Here is a 14,204-nt window from a genome sequence, read left to right on the forward strand (position 1 = left end):
CTGTGGCTGGCAGGGTGCACGGAGGACAAAGCAGTGGCACCGTGCAGCTCTGCCCCACTGCTCCTCCCCGTCTCTGCTGGGAGCGAGCAGCACACCAGCTGCTTCTTGCCCTAAGCCAAGGGGAAGGGGACTCGATGGCTCCCTGTCCTGTGTCCCACCTCATGCAAACCTCACCAGGAATGCGTACTTAGTGGTTTCCTGTGAAAGAATTGTTTTTTAAGGGATCTGGAAAAAATCCAGGTCTGCTGGAGCCAACACAGTTCATCCTTAGTGAGCCTGGTAGGCATTAAGCTCTGAGGTCCTGGGATAGTTTTGGAAGTGGGTAAGAAGGAACTATAATATTGTCTGTACTGTCCTGTGCTGGGTCAGGCTGGAGATGTAAATCATGGCCGGCTGTTTGGAGACACGAGGCACAGCTGAGTGCCCTTGTCTGCTGTGACAGCATTGCTCCCAGGTTCTTAGTTCTGGAACTACTTGAGAAACAAAACCGGCATTTGAGAGATTAAAGCAAAAATTCGCAAAGAGCCTTTCCAGGTCCCATGCAGGAAGGGTGTGTGTTGAGGAGCAGAGAGGGGAACTCAAGGAAGAGTTGCTTTTGACTTGTCCTCTGTCTCTGACCCATTTTCTGTCTTGGTAGCAATACTGTAGTAGTAGGAGCGGATTATGTTTTCCACAGAAATAAATCCTGGACGCTCTTCCCATCTGCAAGGGCAGAAAGGAACAAAGAGAGTCAACAGAAAGGACAAAAGTGGACTGATGCAACGAGAAGATACCAAGCACAGGAGAACCTGGGGAAGAACAGCAGCCCAGTTGTACCAGGGCTTAGGAGGGCAGCTGAGACTTTTCTGGGATGGAGAGGGGCAGAGGCACAGAGGCACAGAGGCATCTTCCAGGGTTGGTACAGGCAAATGGAGGGGTATGATAATAAAGAAATAGGTGCATCATTCATCATAGACTGTGGAATGAGACCAAGGCAGGAGACACCATTTGCTTTGTGTTGCCACCATCCAGACAGTGTGTGTTGTTCTGATGGACCTGACACCCAGCAAAGACTTGAGCTAGTGAAAGCCTTACTTGTAGGTCCAGCATTGCTGCATGAGGGCATACATCTCTGCCGGGCAGACCGTGGGGCAGTCCATGCGCTTCCCTTGCTCTATGAAGCTGATGACCTCTGGGCCTTTCATTTTCTAGGATAGGATCAAGTGGGAAAATGCTTTAATGTTTTTGGAGCTGGCAACAGGATTAGAAGAGATAGATTAGAGCTGGGCCTGGGGTAATGCTTTGGATCCATGCACTACACACCCCATACAGTCACTGTTTTCAACCCCGGCACCCAGCGGTGGTGTCTCGCATTGTGGCCAGCCCAGCCCGCAGACCCCATCCCAAACCTGAGCAGAGCAATGGCTGAGCAACTGATTTTTCAGCTCTGCAAGTGAGCAGAAGAATCAAAGAGAATATCTGCTTTGATTCAAACCCAAATTAATTTGTTTTGTTTTCTGTTTCTTCTCCCTTAAATGAACACAAAGCTGCAGGATCCAAACAATCTAATTTGTGCCTTTCGTAAAGTGGAAGTGGGCCTGTCTCCTTTCCCCTCTGTTCAACAGTGGGAAGAGCACCCACTTGAGGAAATAGAAATTGTAGTTTCAGTGTGTGTCAGCCTGTTGTAGAGCAGGAAACTAGACTGTGGCATCCATCCATGATGGACCCAGCTCTGCCTCACCTTGTACGGTTTCTGCCCGTAGCTGAAGGCCTCCCACATGGTCACGCCATAGCTCCATACATCACTCTTGCTGGAGAACTTGTGATAGAGGATGCACTCTGGGGCATACCATTTCAAGGGCCACTTTCCTGCTGTCCTGGCCTGTAGCAAAGCAAAGAGGAACATTTCCACCCTGAGACACAGATTGCTCTGAGCTGAACTGGAATTCTGCTTTGCTAAATGTCTGTGTCAAATGCAATCCCACGCTGCTGAAAAAATCCCCTTGCCGTGGGCTGGGAGCTCAAGGCCCCAAGCACCGAGCTCTAAGCCCTGAGCCCCAAACCCTGGCCCAGGCCCTGCTGCCTCGCTGGCCCTGCTTAGCCATCCCTGGGTGTGAGATGCTGCCCCGCGGTGCCACCCTCTCCCGCACCCCAGCCCCAGGGGCTCAGTGCAATTGTGCACTGGTGCACACTGCTGGGAAGATCAGCCCTGGCTCACTCTTCATCACCTTCTCTTCCCTGCTCTCTGCTCTGGCTCCTTTCCTGTCTCGTCTCTCCTGTCATCCCACTGCACTGCATCCCCCTCGCTGCCTCTGCATCCATCTGAACTTCCTCCTTGCCGTGCGGAGCTTTGCAAAGCCCCTTTTTGCAAAGCAGTGAGGCCAGCCAGAGTGTGATGTCGTCATGCAGCAGAGCTCCTGGGAAGAGTCCAGACCCCCTGCCTCTGGGCGTCTCAGCCCCCCAGTTAGAAGGGCTCCTGCTAGCTATCTGGATCCTTCGCTGTGCTTACACTTACCTTGTAGTAGCTGTCATCAGCGCCAAGAGCCTTGGAGAGTCCAAAGTCACTGATCTTGGCATAATGCTGGTTGACCAGCAGGACATTTCTGGCTGCCAGGTCCCTGTGGACAAAGTTTTTTTCCTCCAAGTACTTCATCCCCATGGATACTTGGTGCATTAACTCCACAATATTGTTGACTGTAATCTCGTCTCTGGGGAAGATGAAAGGACAATGCAGTAATAAAGGACCTGCCATTACTCTGTACACCACAGTCCCCTCCAAGCTTTCTAGCTGCAAGGGAGAAATGAATGTGGACATCTCTGTTCCAGAAGCATCAGTCCCTATTACCTCACATGAAAAGACATCTCTTTCTGCTGTTACCAGCTTCCCTCCACCTACAAAGCCAGGCTCCCCTGGAGGAAGAGAGTTTGATGAGAAGTGCAGAAAATCATCCAGCCACATTTTATTCAGTACTCACTTCTTGGAAGCCAAAAACTTGTTGAGTGGCCCTCCAGAAGCCATCTCCATCACGAGCATCAGGGACTCTGCCTCGCAGACCCCAATCATGCGAACAATGTAGGGGTTGTCCAACTGATGCATGATCTGGGCTTCTTTCATCATTTCATCCTTCACTGTTTTCTCGTTGTTGCCCTTCAGCACCTTTATGGCCACATCGATCTGCTTCCTGCACAGGGCGCAAGAGGAACACACATGGGATGAATTAAACAGCAGCTGGACTCATGTATCACAGCCAGGAATGTAAACCACTTCTCACGTGATGCTGTTTGATCTCTCAAAGGCAATCTCAATAGCCTGTTTTGGCAGAGCCCTGCACAATACTGGTATCCCAGGCCTGCTAGAAGGCCAAAGAGAAAAGGATCACCTCACCCTTATAGTGTAGGCCGGTATTTGCCATCTGTAGATCTGAAGGCGCATCACCTCACATACTGAGATGTGCATCATCGTTGCCATTTTTCCAGGGGGAAACTCAGGCACAAAGTGGGCAAAGGCCATCTTTGTGGACTCATAGACAACCAGCAACAGAGCCAAGGATTGCACATCTCCTCAGTCTCACTCCTTTGCCCTGACATGGACCAAGATGACCTTGGAAGCACGGACTTGCTCCTCTGAGCCCAGCAAATGCCTTCAGAAGTGGCAGTCTTATGCCTGGGAGCGTGCAGTGTAGATTACACTCTCAGGGCAATGAGGCTGTCACTGAAAGTCTGTGGAAAGTCATCACTGACCTTCCAGAGGATCTCTTACACCTCCACCCCATTATCACTTCAGGGTCCATCTAGCTAGAAACAGGATAGCTGGGGACATGTCTGAGCTCAGCCTGGAGCATCCTCCTCCCACTTCCTTGGCATCCTTCAGGGCGGCACTCACTTTCTCATTTTGTAGACTCCTTTCTTGACGCAGCCAAAGTTTCCTGCCCCCAGTTCCACTTCATCGATCATCAGGTGGTCCCTCTTCAGGAAAAGCTTCTTATCCTTCAGTTCTTCGGGGTCACTGTATGGGCTCTCGTAGACACTGGTGTCCATGGGTAGCAGGCGTGACTTTCCTGCACCTTCATGAGAGAGTTTTTTATAGCTGTAAACAACGTATCCTTCCCCGTCCCTCTCTCCCTCACTGGTTGGGAAGGTTTTTTCTAGTCTCTTGGCCAATTCTCCATCAAGGTCCAGCATTCAAGCCTCCCTCCTGGGCATCTCCCTTCCTTTCACAACCCATGGCCTCTCCTAGTTACAGCTGCTGAAGGAGCCAGGATGGGGAGGGGTGTTTGAGCATTCCCACTCCAGACATCAGACCCTGCAGGACGTGGGCACGTGCGTGACTTCACCCCACTGAAATGTAACTGAATACACTGAGTATTTAGTAGGCAGGATGGAAGACGGGGAATGGGGCAGGGCTTGATTTACTGGGTATGATGGGGAATGGGATGGGGCTTGATTTACTGGGTGCTGGGTGTGGGCAAACAGTTTTGCCCTGAAACGGGTGGGATGCTCCTGGGTGCCTTTGTAAGAAAGGGGCTTTGTAGCACAGCTCTTTGACCAGAAGGTGATACAGATGTTTCAGGTAACCCTCATGGTCCCTGTGGCATCCCCGGGTCCTCTCTCCTCCCGTTAGGTGGAGAGGGCTTTCAAAGATGCTCACCTACAGGCTCTGGCGTGTATCCGTCTGCATTGAGAGGTCCAAGGTGTCTCTGGAAAAGAAATGGGGATAAAGTGGATAATGCAGCCAGGGAAAAGTGCTTCAGTCTGAAATGGGAGAGGAGAGGGACGGGGAGCCTCTGCAGCCCACAGAGCCACAGCTGGTGACTTCTTCTAAAAGGCCCTGAGGTGCACACAGGAGATTGGAGTGGTATCAAGCCGACTTTTCCCTTCCAGTCCCGGCTGGCAGGTACCCCCACTGCAGCTGCACAGCAGGGATCGGACCCTGGGGAGATTCACTGCCATGGAGCCTGAATACAGCATCTCCCTCCAGTAACCCAGCCCGTGGGCTGTGCAAGGTGAGGTGCTGAGGGCTCTGTGTTTACCTGAGCAGTGAGGGGCATGCACACAGGGCTGCATTTTGCTCTCTGCCTCCTCTGCTTTCCCCATCCCAAAGCGACAAGTCTCCTGCAGCAGCAGGGATCATCCCAGCCAAGTCTCTGCAGCTTGTTTTGAGACAGGGAGCGAAGGGAAGCCCGGAGGCAGCTCAGCTTGCAGCCAGCACACCTGCCTGCCTGAAGAGTGGCCCCCATGAGCACACACGGACATTGTAAACAGCCACTGTTCCAAAAGCAGACAGCAACAAAGTGGTATGGTACACATTTGTCCAGCACAGCTTTGCACGCCAGTGCTGCTTGCAGCAGGGTTGCTGCAACATGAGAGCCCGCCGCAGATTGTGAAAGCTCTCTGAGAAGATGGATGAATGCTCAGGCCTTTATTTAGCCTCCGCTGGGCTCTGGGTTGGGCTGCTCGTATAGCCCAAACTATCTGGTTTCAACACTGCTCGGCGCTCGGAGCGGTGACTGAGCACAGACGTACTGAGCGCAGACGTGCCCCGAGGCCAGGGACGCAGAGGGAGCACAAAGACCTGGCCGGTGGCCAGCGGCCAGCAGCAAGGCTGAGTGTTCCCAGAATCCAACCGTGTCTTCCTCGCTCCTGCCTGGCAAGGAGGGCAGGGGGGTGAGGGCTCCCCGAGGACAGGCCCACATGTTGCAAGGAGCGCAGTATGAATGGAAACCATTTTCAGCTCTAATGGTAGCTGTGCCCAGCTATTCCTCGTCCCCATCCAAGCTGGAAAGGGGACAACATTGCAGCTGGGCTTAATATATTCCATTTGAGTTACTGCCTTTTAGAGAAGAGCAGAGTTTGATCAGCAAGCTTGAAATGCAATAACATTAAACTACTGAGGTACTAATAAACAGATCCTTGCCAAAACTTACGCTCACAGAGGGGTGGGTTGGTGGAACCGGTGCTGCAGACGCTGTGAATCAGGAAAGAGAAGTTGTTATTAAGAGTCTGCCTATGCCCCAAGCAGGATCAGAGCATCAGTCCTTCAAGGACTGTGTGGACGCCTGGGTCTGATCCCCTCCGCTACAAAGGCCAGTTTCCACAGCTTTAGCCAAAAAAGGTGCAGAAACGTGCCTGGATGTGGGCGTTATTCCCAGAGCAGCCCTCAGGGGAGGTGCAGGCCCACCGGAGGGCCCTACAGTCTCCATCGGTCCCAGGGACCGGCTGAGCTGTACCCCAGAGCCCCCTCCCCAGGAGAGCGGGGGTCCCATGGGCAGGCTCTGAAGTGATGTTTGTGATGCTTGGGCCAGGACAAAGTGACCCATGGTTTTGAGCGTTCAGCTCAAGAGACTCACCAGGAGCCAGACTTGCAGGACATGTTGTTTCCTGCTGTCTAAAAAGCAAGTCATTTTTCAGAAGCCATCTGTTTGGTACCAGAAGTCCCTAATTCATTTGGAGCACTGATTCCCCCATCTGCTCCTGTCTTTGGGCCACCCTAGGCCATGCCTGGAGAGTGGCCACTTTCAGCAGACAACATGATGTGAGCCTTGCCCAGTTTGCCAGAGCAGCAGAGACCTCACCATTCCCTCGCCACCAGGGCCTGAGCAAGGTTGGACACGGTAAAGGAAACTTGGGTTGGCGCTGCTCAAACTGGCCCCACTCAGTGGTAAACCAAGGCCAGGGATGGCACTGAGAGATGTCGGCTCACCTGGCATGTTGGGGTTGGGGCAGGTTTCCCTCAGGTAGAAAATCAGCCCGTCCGGTTTGAGTTTTAGGTATTCCACCAACTGGGAAGGGAATCGGAGGAAAAAGGGATTATTGCAGGGAGAAAATCATCTCTTTTTTTTTTGCAGACAACTTGTGTGGCTTATGGTAATGATTTCTCTCAGATTTATGGCAGACAGGGACTTGACTATTTCTTTCTCTCCTATCCATGCACTCAGGGATCTCCTAGATTCTTGCATACCTGGATATCTGCCAGAGCTGGGAAGAACTTGGGAAGTTAGATAAGGACCACAGAAAGACAAAAGGAAAATCACCAGTAGGAGAGATGGGTAGGGCATTTTCAGTGTAATGTTATTGTTGTCCCAGCCAGAAAGGTTTTTAAGTCATGTTGTGTTTGATAAAGCCTGAGAGAAACCTTTTGCTTTCCCAGAGGAACCCCAGGGTTAGCTCTGTGGATCCCAGGCAGTTTTTTACTGCAGCAACCACTGGTTCAAGCACAGTCGGGACTTGACTCTGGCTGGAGACAACCAGACCAGCCCCTGGCCACCAGACCGCAGGGGAGACGAGGCTTTTTCTTCCCCTCCTGTCTAGCTCATATTTCATCTGCAGTTGGGAGCCTGGCATGGTTCTGTTTCCATAAAAATGCCCCAAAGTCTTTGTTTTCAGTCAAATTCAGAGTGAAAACAGTCCTGGGAATTTAAAAAATTTAGCAAAACAGAGTTACCATCCCCCAGACAGCCCTGCCCAGGAGGAAGCGCTGGTATCCGTCCCCTGGAGCAGGTCCGAGTGGTGTGCCACAGGGCAGAGCCAGGCTCTGGGGGGGCATGCGACTCCCCAGCGGTGCCAAGAGCTGCTGGGCCATGTGTCACATTCCCTAAAAACCCTGCCCCACCCTCATGAGGACTGCTGGGGCATTACAGCCATCTCCACTTCCCAAAGCCCCTGACTCTTGGGGGTGATAGGATGTGTCTCCTGGCACTCGGATCTTCTGTCATGTAAAGATTTTAGCAGCTGGCTCAAGACTTCTGACTCCCACAGAAGTCAGTCACTTGGAAAATAAAGTGGCAATCTGCACACAACAGTTTTGCCAGTCCAGGAGCAGCGTGGGGGACGCACGGGAGGGACAGCCTGGGATGAGCAATCTCATCAGGGCTTGCTGCAGGCAGAGGACCGAGGTGCACGCTGTGGCTGAATGTGCGATGTTTGCTGATGGGGTGCAAGTGTAATTAATATAACCATCTCAAGTATCCTGGCTTAAAGCTAGAAATTAAAAGCGCTAATCCTCTTGCTTCCTTGGAGAGGGCACCACACTGGTGTAAGGCATGAAGGCAGTGGTAAAGCCAGCACTATTTCAGAGCTGCTGTGATATCCCAGACTTAGATCTACTTAGCTAGAAGTGCACAGAAATGAATGCAATGAGGTGAGCTGATAGACAGCCAGACCCAGGGAATGTAAGGGTTTTCTGGAAGGGGCTACAACCACCCACGTACAGTCTTAAAGCCTTTAAAGCTCCACATGGCCTTTCCTGTCCCTCAAGGCATGGACAGCTGTAACAAGGGAAAAGTGCCTTGCTCTGTTAGGACACCAGTGGCCAGCATCCCACAGTACGGTACCTGCCAGAGCGTGTCGAACTTGGTCCCCTCAGGGATGGAGTACTTGCCGGACTTGTCCTGGTCTATCCGATAGTGATACACTGTTTTGCCATAGACGAGGGAGAGGGCGTAGGCACTGTTCTCCTTCCTTTCTCTCAGCCTGGTAGGAAGGAGAACTATTAAAAGCAACTCTAGGTTTTACCCTGCAAATTATCATGGCTGTAGCGGCAGTGGGTCACTGAGTGGGCACTTGGTAAGGGGTCCCTGCACCCCACTGTTGGAATTGCCACCTTCCTGACACCCCTCTGCGGAGGCTGAGGAGAGATGCTTCACCTTCAGTCTCTTGCCCCTCTCCCCTACCCTCTCCAGCTAATTCTTCCTTTCCCTAACTCATTCAGGAGATAATTAAATGAAGGGCTGTCTCACCTCGGCAGAGACGCAGAGCAAATGCTTTCTCCTGTATTTTATTGGCCACACATTGTCTACGTGTCATGCGTAAATGACGTTAAAAATAACGTAAAAAGACGTTAAATGTCTTCACCCACTGAACCCTCTCTCTCATATCATCTGGTGCATCAACAAGCATACTTCATAGAGATGTCTAAACGTGAGAAACAAATAAAGCTCAAGATTGGCTCTTCATGGAGGCCGGATGCTGCCTGGACAATAATAGGTTTGGGGTGTCAGACCTATTTGAAAGATCTGTAACCAGTCTGACCATATTCAGCTAAACCTCCTCTCAGGAACTGTCATGTGAAACCAATAACTACAGGGTAATGGAGATGGGGAAACGGTAAAAAGTACAGGGATCACAGCCTCTGCCAGGGTTTTGCATACTCACAGAAATTTCCCATCAGGTTGTGCCCCAGAGTAGAGCCTCCGTTCAGCTTCATCCCGGGCGATGCTGCCATGGTACCAGGGCATCCTCTCATGGGCTGTGGTGGCGATGAGCTTCTCCACCTGTGGAGCCTGGCTTATGATAGCCTGTTCAAGTGCGTCGCCCTGAAAGAGAGTGAGAAATGAGACCTCCTGCCACTCTGCTGCATTGTTGCATGGCTTCGGCACAGTTTATTTTGCAGATGACACAGGAAACTTGGAAGGTCTCGTAATTGAAGTGCCTGTGGCCTTAATCATGCCTATAGCAATAGTGGGTTGAATTCTGTTCTGCTGCAGAGCAGAATTCCTTGCTTATCTAAACTGGTCCCATCCCTCGAATCCAGATGAAGTCCATTGACTTGCTGGAGGGAAGAGAAGTCATCGTATTCGTATGGGGGGTCTTGACATCAGGCTTGCAGGGTGTCTTTCAGCCTTGCATTCCTGGGAGAGCAGGACCTCTTTCTGGTGCCTCTGCTTTCCTGGCTGCTCACTGTCCCCAGACACTACAACTTGTCAAGAGCAGTGCAGTCTGGAAATCATGTGGGAGACCCTAAATTAATTTTACTGGCCCCACACGTTTTATAAACAACTGTAGTTTTTCATTTGCCAGTAGGTGGCAATGTCCTTTGTGTTATCTACCAGTGTCCACAGATCAGCTTCAAGGAGGAACCCTATAGATACCTCATTCTGTCAAGCACCTTTCATCTAAAATAGGCCAAATTTAGAGATCTTTCATAGAAAGGCTCCATAAAGAGAATGCCTGAGCCATCTTTCTGTGAGGACTTGGAAGTGTCTGAGTAGCCACTCTCGAGGTGACAGCAGGTAGAAGGAAATTAATTACGTGGCTGCCAGTGTGACCATTACAGAGTTTTGCCTTATACCTACATTATATGTATTCCAGTCTGCAATAAAATGCAGGAACCCGTCTGTAGCTATTTTTAAATTTAAGTAACAGACAGACCCAATCCAGTACCCAGTACCTCAGTCCCACAGGCCACTGACTTCAAAGGGTGAGGAAAAACTGAGCAAGAATTTAAGTCTGGTTTCATTACATCTTCAGCACAATGTTATGGAGGCATAGGCACCTCACATGGAGAGCGACGGTCTAACGGCAGCGAGCGTCCCATGTGCTGCAGAGGAGCAAATGGCACATGGGGAAATGCTTGCAAAGTGGGCAGAGAGCTCCAACGCCCTGCAGAGCAGACGCAACACGAGCTGTTCAGAGGAAGAGTCTGAAGGCTTGGGAAGATGTTTAGACCTCTTTCTGAAGAAGAAACTGGAAAAGAGAGAGATTTAAGACTGCTCTTAGTGCGAGCAGCCTCCAAGGAGAAGGACCTTGCTTTACCATGCTGTAAGAGGGGGATGACAGCGACAGAGGAGGTCAAGGCAGCAAGCGGCAGTGAGCCCTGGGGAGCACTCCTTGCACAGCCCCACACCACCTTTGGCAATGGCCAGTACCTCTAGTTTCCACGTCTGCCGGACATATTCGCGCACCATATTGTCCCTCATGCTGTCGAAGACACCGGGCTGGGGCTCCACACCACTGGGGCGGTTGCAGGGCTTGCGGAGGGTGCAGCAGAGCCCGTCAGCATCCTTGGAGTAAAACTCACAGAGCTCCTCCGGCCCACAGTGCGCTTTGCCCCCCGCAATGGCGTAGGTACCGTTCATCTGGCGCTCGATGGCGTAATGGTAAAACTGCAGGTTGCAAACCATGGAGAGGACATACCCCCCGAGACTGCGCAGGCATTGCCGCAGCAGGAACAGGCCATCCGACATCCCCGCCAGCTTGAGGTACTCCTCCGCTTCTGACCTGGCAATGCTGCCGTAGTAAAAGGGCAGGTGAGCAGCAGCATCTGGCATCTCCGTGTGCTTACCGGGACTGCTTGGGTCAGCTCACGCACTGCTAGTGCTCGATCTGGAAGAAAGAAGCAAAGTTCTTCACTGACACGTAATTTTGCAAAAAGGTTTAATTGGAATTCAAACTTGTCTGCCTAGAGGTTCTTCAGCCCTCAGCTGACTATCTGTAGCGTCATTTCAAACATCGCATGGAGAGTAGCCGTGGGTGCATTCGTATCCCCAGCCAGAGAATCCCACGGTGATTCCTCTATCCCACCCTGAATGCAGCTAGAAAGTGTTAGTAAAAATCCATCTGATCTTGATTTAAAGATTTCAAGCAATAGAGAATGCACTGAATCCTACAGTGAATTGTTCCAATGGTTAATTACCTTCATTATTAAAAATGTGCTTCTTACATCCATCCCGAAGTTTTTAGCTTTGACTTCCTACCATTTTCTCTCCAGCCCTGTTCACAATAAAAGGAAATTCTTTTGCCTCTCTGAATAAATTAGTTTTGCCATGAGGGTCTATAAGGCCAAAATCTTAAATGGAATAAGATTAAAACATGAGATGGATCTTAAATGTCTAAAAAACATTTAGATACACAATTGCACCAAACACAAAAAGGAGATAAAGATAAACCCAAATGCTTCTGGGCAGATATTAACCATCAGTTGACAGAACAAGAAGAAACCTTCCTCTAATTGTCTCTTGAAAAATTTATGGATTTTTTCCCACAATACCTGACTCTGGCTGGTTTCTGAATTTGGCCAATACTCTGATCCCGTTTGGCAGTTCCTTTTTCTACATCGTGCACGTGCTCCAGAGAAGGACGCAGCTCAGATGTAGCCAGCCACCACTGCAAAGTGAGTTTAATCCCACTGTCTCTGTTGAGCTGCAATGTGCAAGCGTTACTGGAGCCCCCTGTTCAGAACAGCCTAAAACCAGAAATGAACCTACCGTCATGCTGCTGCAGCACCAGCTCGTGGTGGGAATCTAGCAAGAAATGGCACTCTGTTGACTGAGTCACTGCAGAGCCTCTTCTGCCAAAGAGCTATAGGTCTTTTATTGAATCATCTAAAATTTCACCCACAAACAGAAGCCAATTTCCAGTGATTAATGGAAAAATTATCATGTTCGAAGGGTCTCATTTGTTCCCTGGAGCCTGATCTTCGATTTTGTCATTGCGCAGATGCTGACCCCAAAAAAGATCAGAGTGTTTGTCTCCATCTGCATTTCCCACAAATGTGTCACTCGCGTTCAGAGTAAACACTGGCTTTTTGGCCGGTGCACTGGGTATTTGCCCTGATTCTTCCCAACATAACTCTCATTTCTGAATGTGATGGGAGAAGTCGCTGCCCGATGGGTTGGGCCCACTGCGCTATTCCAAAAGCGGCCTCTGCTCTCAGGCAGTGGCTGGAGCTGTGCCGGGGCTGGTGGTCAGCCCTGCTCCGTCTCACCCAGCCTGCCGCAGCCCGCTCAGCAGCATAGCGACAGGGCTGCCTCCTGCCCCGCGCTGGGACTGCTGGAGCTGGGAAGGGGTTGGCTGGATACGTGCTTTGTGTGGGCAGGAACGGGATAGGGGTCAGGAGGAAACTGCTCAGGAGAAACCGTTCTGCTGTGTGCGCCCTGTTCTGCTCAGCCTACAACAGCAAAGACCCACGGGGAGCTGGATTTATGGCAACCAGACTCTTCTCTACCTATTCGTTGTCTTCATTAAGCCCAGAAATGGCCCTGATGAGAACAGGAAGGGAGAGCAGGCTCCGCCGAGGAGGCGTTTTAGCCGAGGCAGGAAACCACAACAGGAAGCCGTCAGTGGTGTTTGCAGCTTGGGTGCGGGACTAGCGTAAACCGTATCAGGCACAGCAGAAATAAGCCTGAGTTGTGAAGCCCCTTTCATCAAATTCATCAAATGAAGCAAAGTGGGGTCTTGGCAGACCTGCCAGTCTGGGACACAGGAGGCAAATGAAAACACCCTGTAGCTTAAACCGTAACGAGTCAGTGCTCGGAACCAAAGCAAACATCCTAATCCCTTGATGCCTCCAGGCATCAAAGCAGCCCAGACACTGGACAGGCGTATCCCCAGGTTCGGCTCCTGAGACGAGATGACTGCCACGTCTTCCTGACCTCAGCCTGGTCCCAGGGGAAGGCAGGTCCCAGGAAGGTGGGTTGAAGGATGCGAGGAGCAAGGATTGCAGCTCTTGGTTTTAACTGCAGAGTCAGGCTCATGAGTCATGTTCACGAGTCAAGGAAGAGGAAGCACTGAGTGGGCAGTGGAAGGTCGGCGGCCTTCTTCATGTGCTACTAATTTCCACTAGCTACCTGGGATAAGCAGTGATTAGGTACAAGGACGCTGCACCCAAACATGCCGATTCCCTTTTCTGGAAAGTCCAGGACCAGAACATCACAGCAAATGGAACATGTTTGACAATTGCTCAGGCGGGTGAAAATGAGATGTCAGAAGCCATTGATCACCACTGAGCTCCCACAAAGTTTCCAGCTGCCTACACAGGCGGTTCTGTTATAAACAGACTGGTTTTCCTCTCCAAGCACAGGGCTGTGAGTCAAGAAAGCCTCATGGAGATATGAGAGTGAACCCAGGGATCAGAGGTTGGTTCAGGCTATGCCACCCATTTCATACAAGCCTTGCTGCCACAAATTAACCCTATTAGAAAATTACCCTTATTAGAAAAAACTTCTAAATAAAGCCAGGCAGGAAGCTATTGAGATGTCAGTCAATCAGATCTATATATAGCCAGCCGCTTGCCTTTACTTAGATCAGACAAGAACCGTCAGGAACTGGTTTGATTTTACAGTTTCTCAGAATAGCAGAACCACTTTGTGTGAATCCGGAGCCAGTCCCCGAGAGCAGCGGGGTGCACTGATGAAACCGGAGGAGGCACCGGCAGACTTTAGCATCCTGTTAGGACCATATTTTCTGTATCATTGTTCTGGCAGCAATAATCCCTTATAACACAGCCCTGGCTGGCTGGGCTGTCCCTTTAAGGTGGCTGGGTCAGCCTGGGGTAGAGGAGGGACCTGCCCAGGGGAGATCGGGGAGCCAGCAGGGAGGGCTGGAGGATGGGAACCAGGTGATGGCGAACCAGCCTGGAGGCGTATAAAAGAGGGTTGGGGGGGAGTTGTGTGCTTTGGAGGTTGTGGTAGGAGCTGCTGCTGAGGTTTCTGTTGGCAATGTGGGGAGGA

At 51.0% G+C, this 14,204-nt stretch overlaps 1 protein-coding gene across 2 annotated transcripts; it reads right to left on the minus strand.

The window, feature by feature from the left end:
• Positions 1 to 557: 557 nt before the first annotated feature.
• LOC103900447 (tyrosine-protein kinase ZAP-70) lies at positions 558 to 11,024 on the minus strand. Of its 2 annotated transcripts, none has more exons than XM_009281132.2 (12): positions 10,623 to 11,024; positions 9,130 to 9,290; positions 8,310 to 8,448; positions 6,680 to 6,758; positions 5,904 to 5,944; positions 4,628 to 4,676; positions 3,863 to 4,037; positions 2,955 to 3,161; positions 2,495 to 2,687; positions 1,721 to 1,861; positions 1,075 to 1,187; positions 558 to 702 (listed from the first exon to the last, which is right to left on the minus strand). In XM_009281132.2, exons 1-12 carry the CDS (start codon positions 11,022 to 11,024, stop codon positions 579 to 581), a joined length of 1,824 nt encoding a protein of 607 aa, XP_009279407.1. In that variant the 3' UTR covers positions 558 to 578. The 2 variants fall into 2 exon arrangements, with proteins under 2 accessions (XP_009279407.1, XP_009279406.1); XM_009281131.2 differs by having other exon boundaries at positions 3,863 to 4,043.
• Between the last annotated feature and the right edge of the window lie 3,180 nt (positions 11,025 to 14,204).

The sequence above is a fragment of the Aptenodytes forsteri genome, unplaced genomic scaffold (genome assembly GCF_000699145.1).
Source record: "Aptenodytes forsteri isolate BGI_AS27 unplaced genomic scaffold, ASM69914v1 Scaffold308, whole genome shotgun sequence".
NCBI classification, from domain to species: Eukaryota; Metazoa; Chordata; class Aves; order Sphenisciformes; family Spheniscidae; genus Aptenodytes; species Aptenodytes forsteri.

Bases quoted from the DNA above. Each gene is read 5' to 3' on its own strand.
- LOC103900447 (XM_009281131.2), bottom strand. From the start codon at position 11,024: ATGCCAGATGCTGCTGCTCACCTGCCCTTTTACTACGGCAGCATTGCC. The intron at 4,677-5,903 runs GTAAGTTTTGGC...TTTCTTTTCCAG, and splicing joins CAACCCACCCCTCTGTGAGC to AGACACCTTGGACCTCTCAA. The intron at 703-1,074 runs GTAAGGCTTTCA...CTGCCCTTGCAG, and splicing joins CAGCAATGCTGGACCTACAA to ATGGGAAGAGCGTCCAGGAT.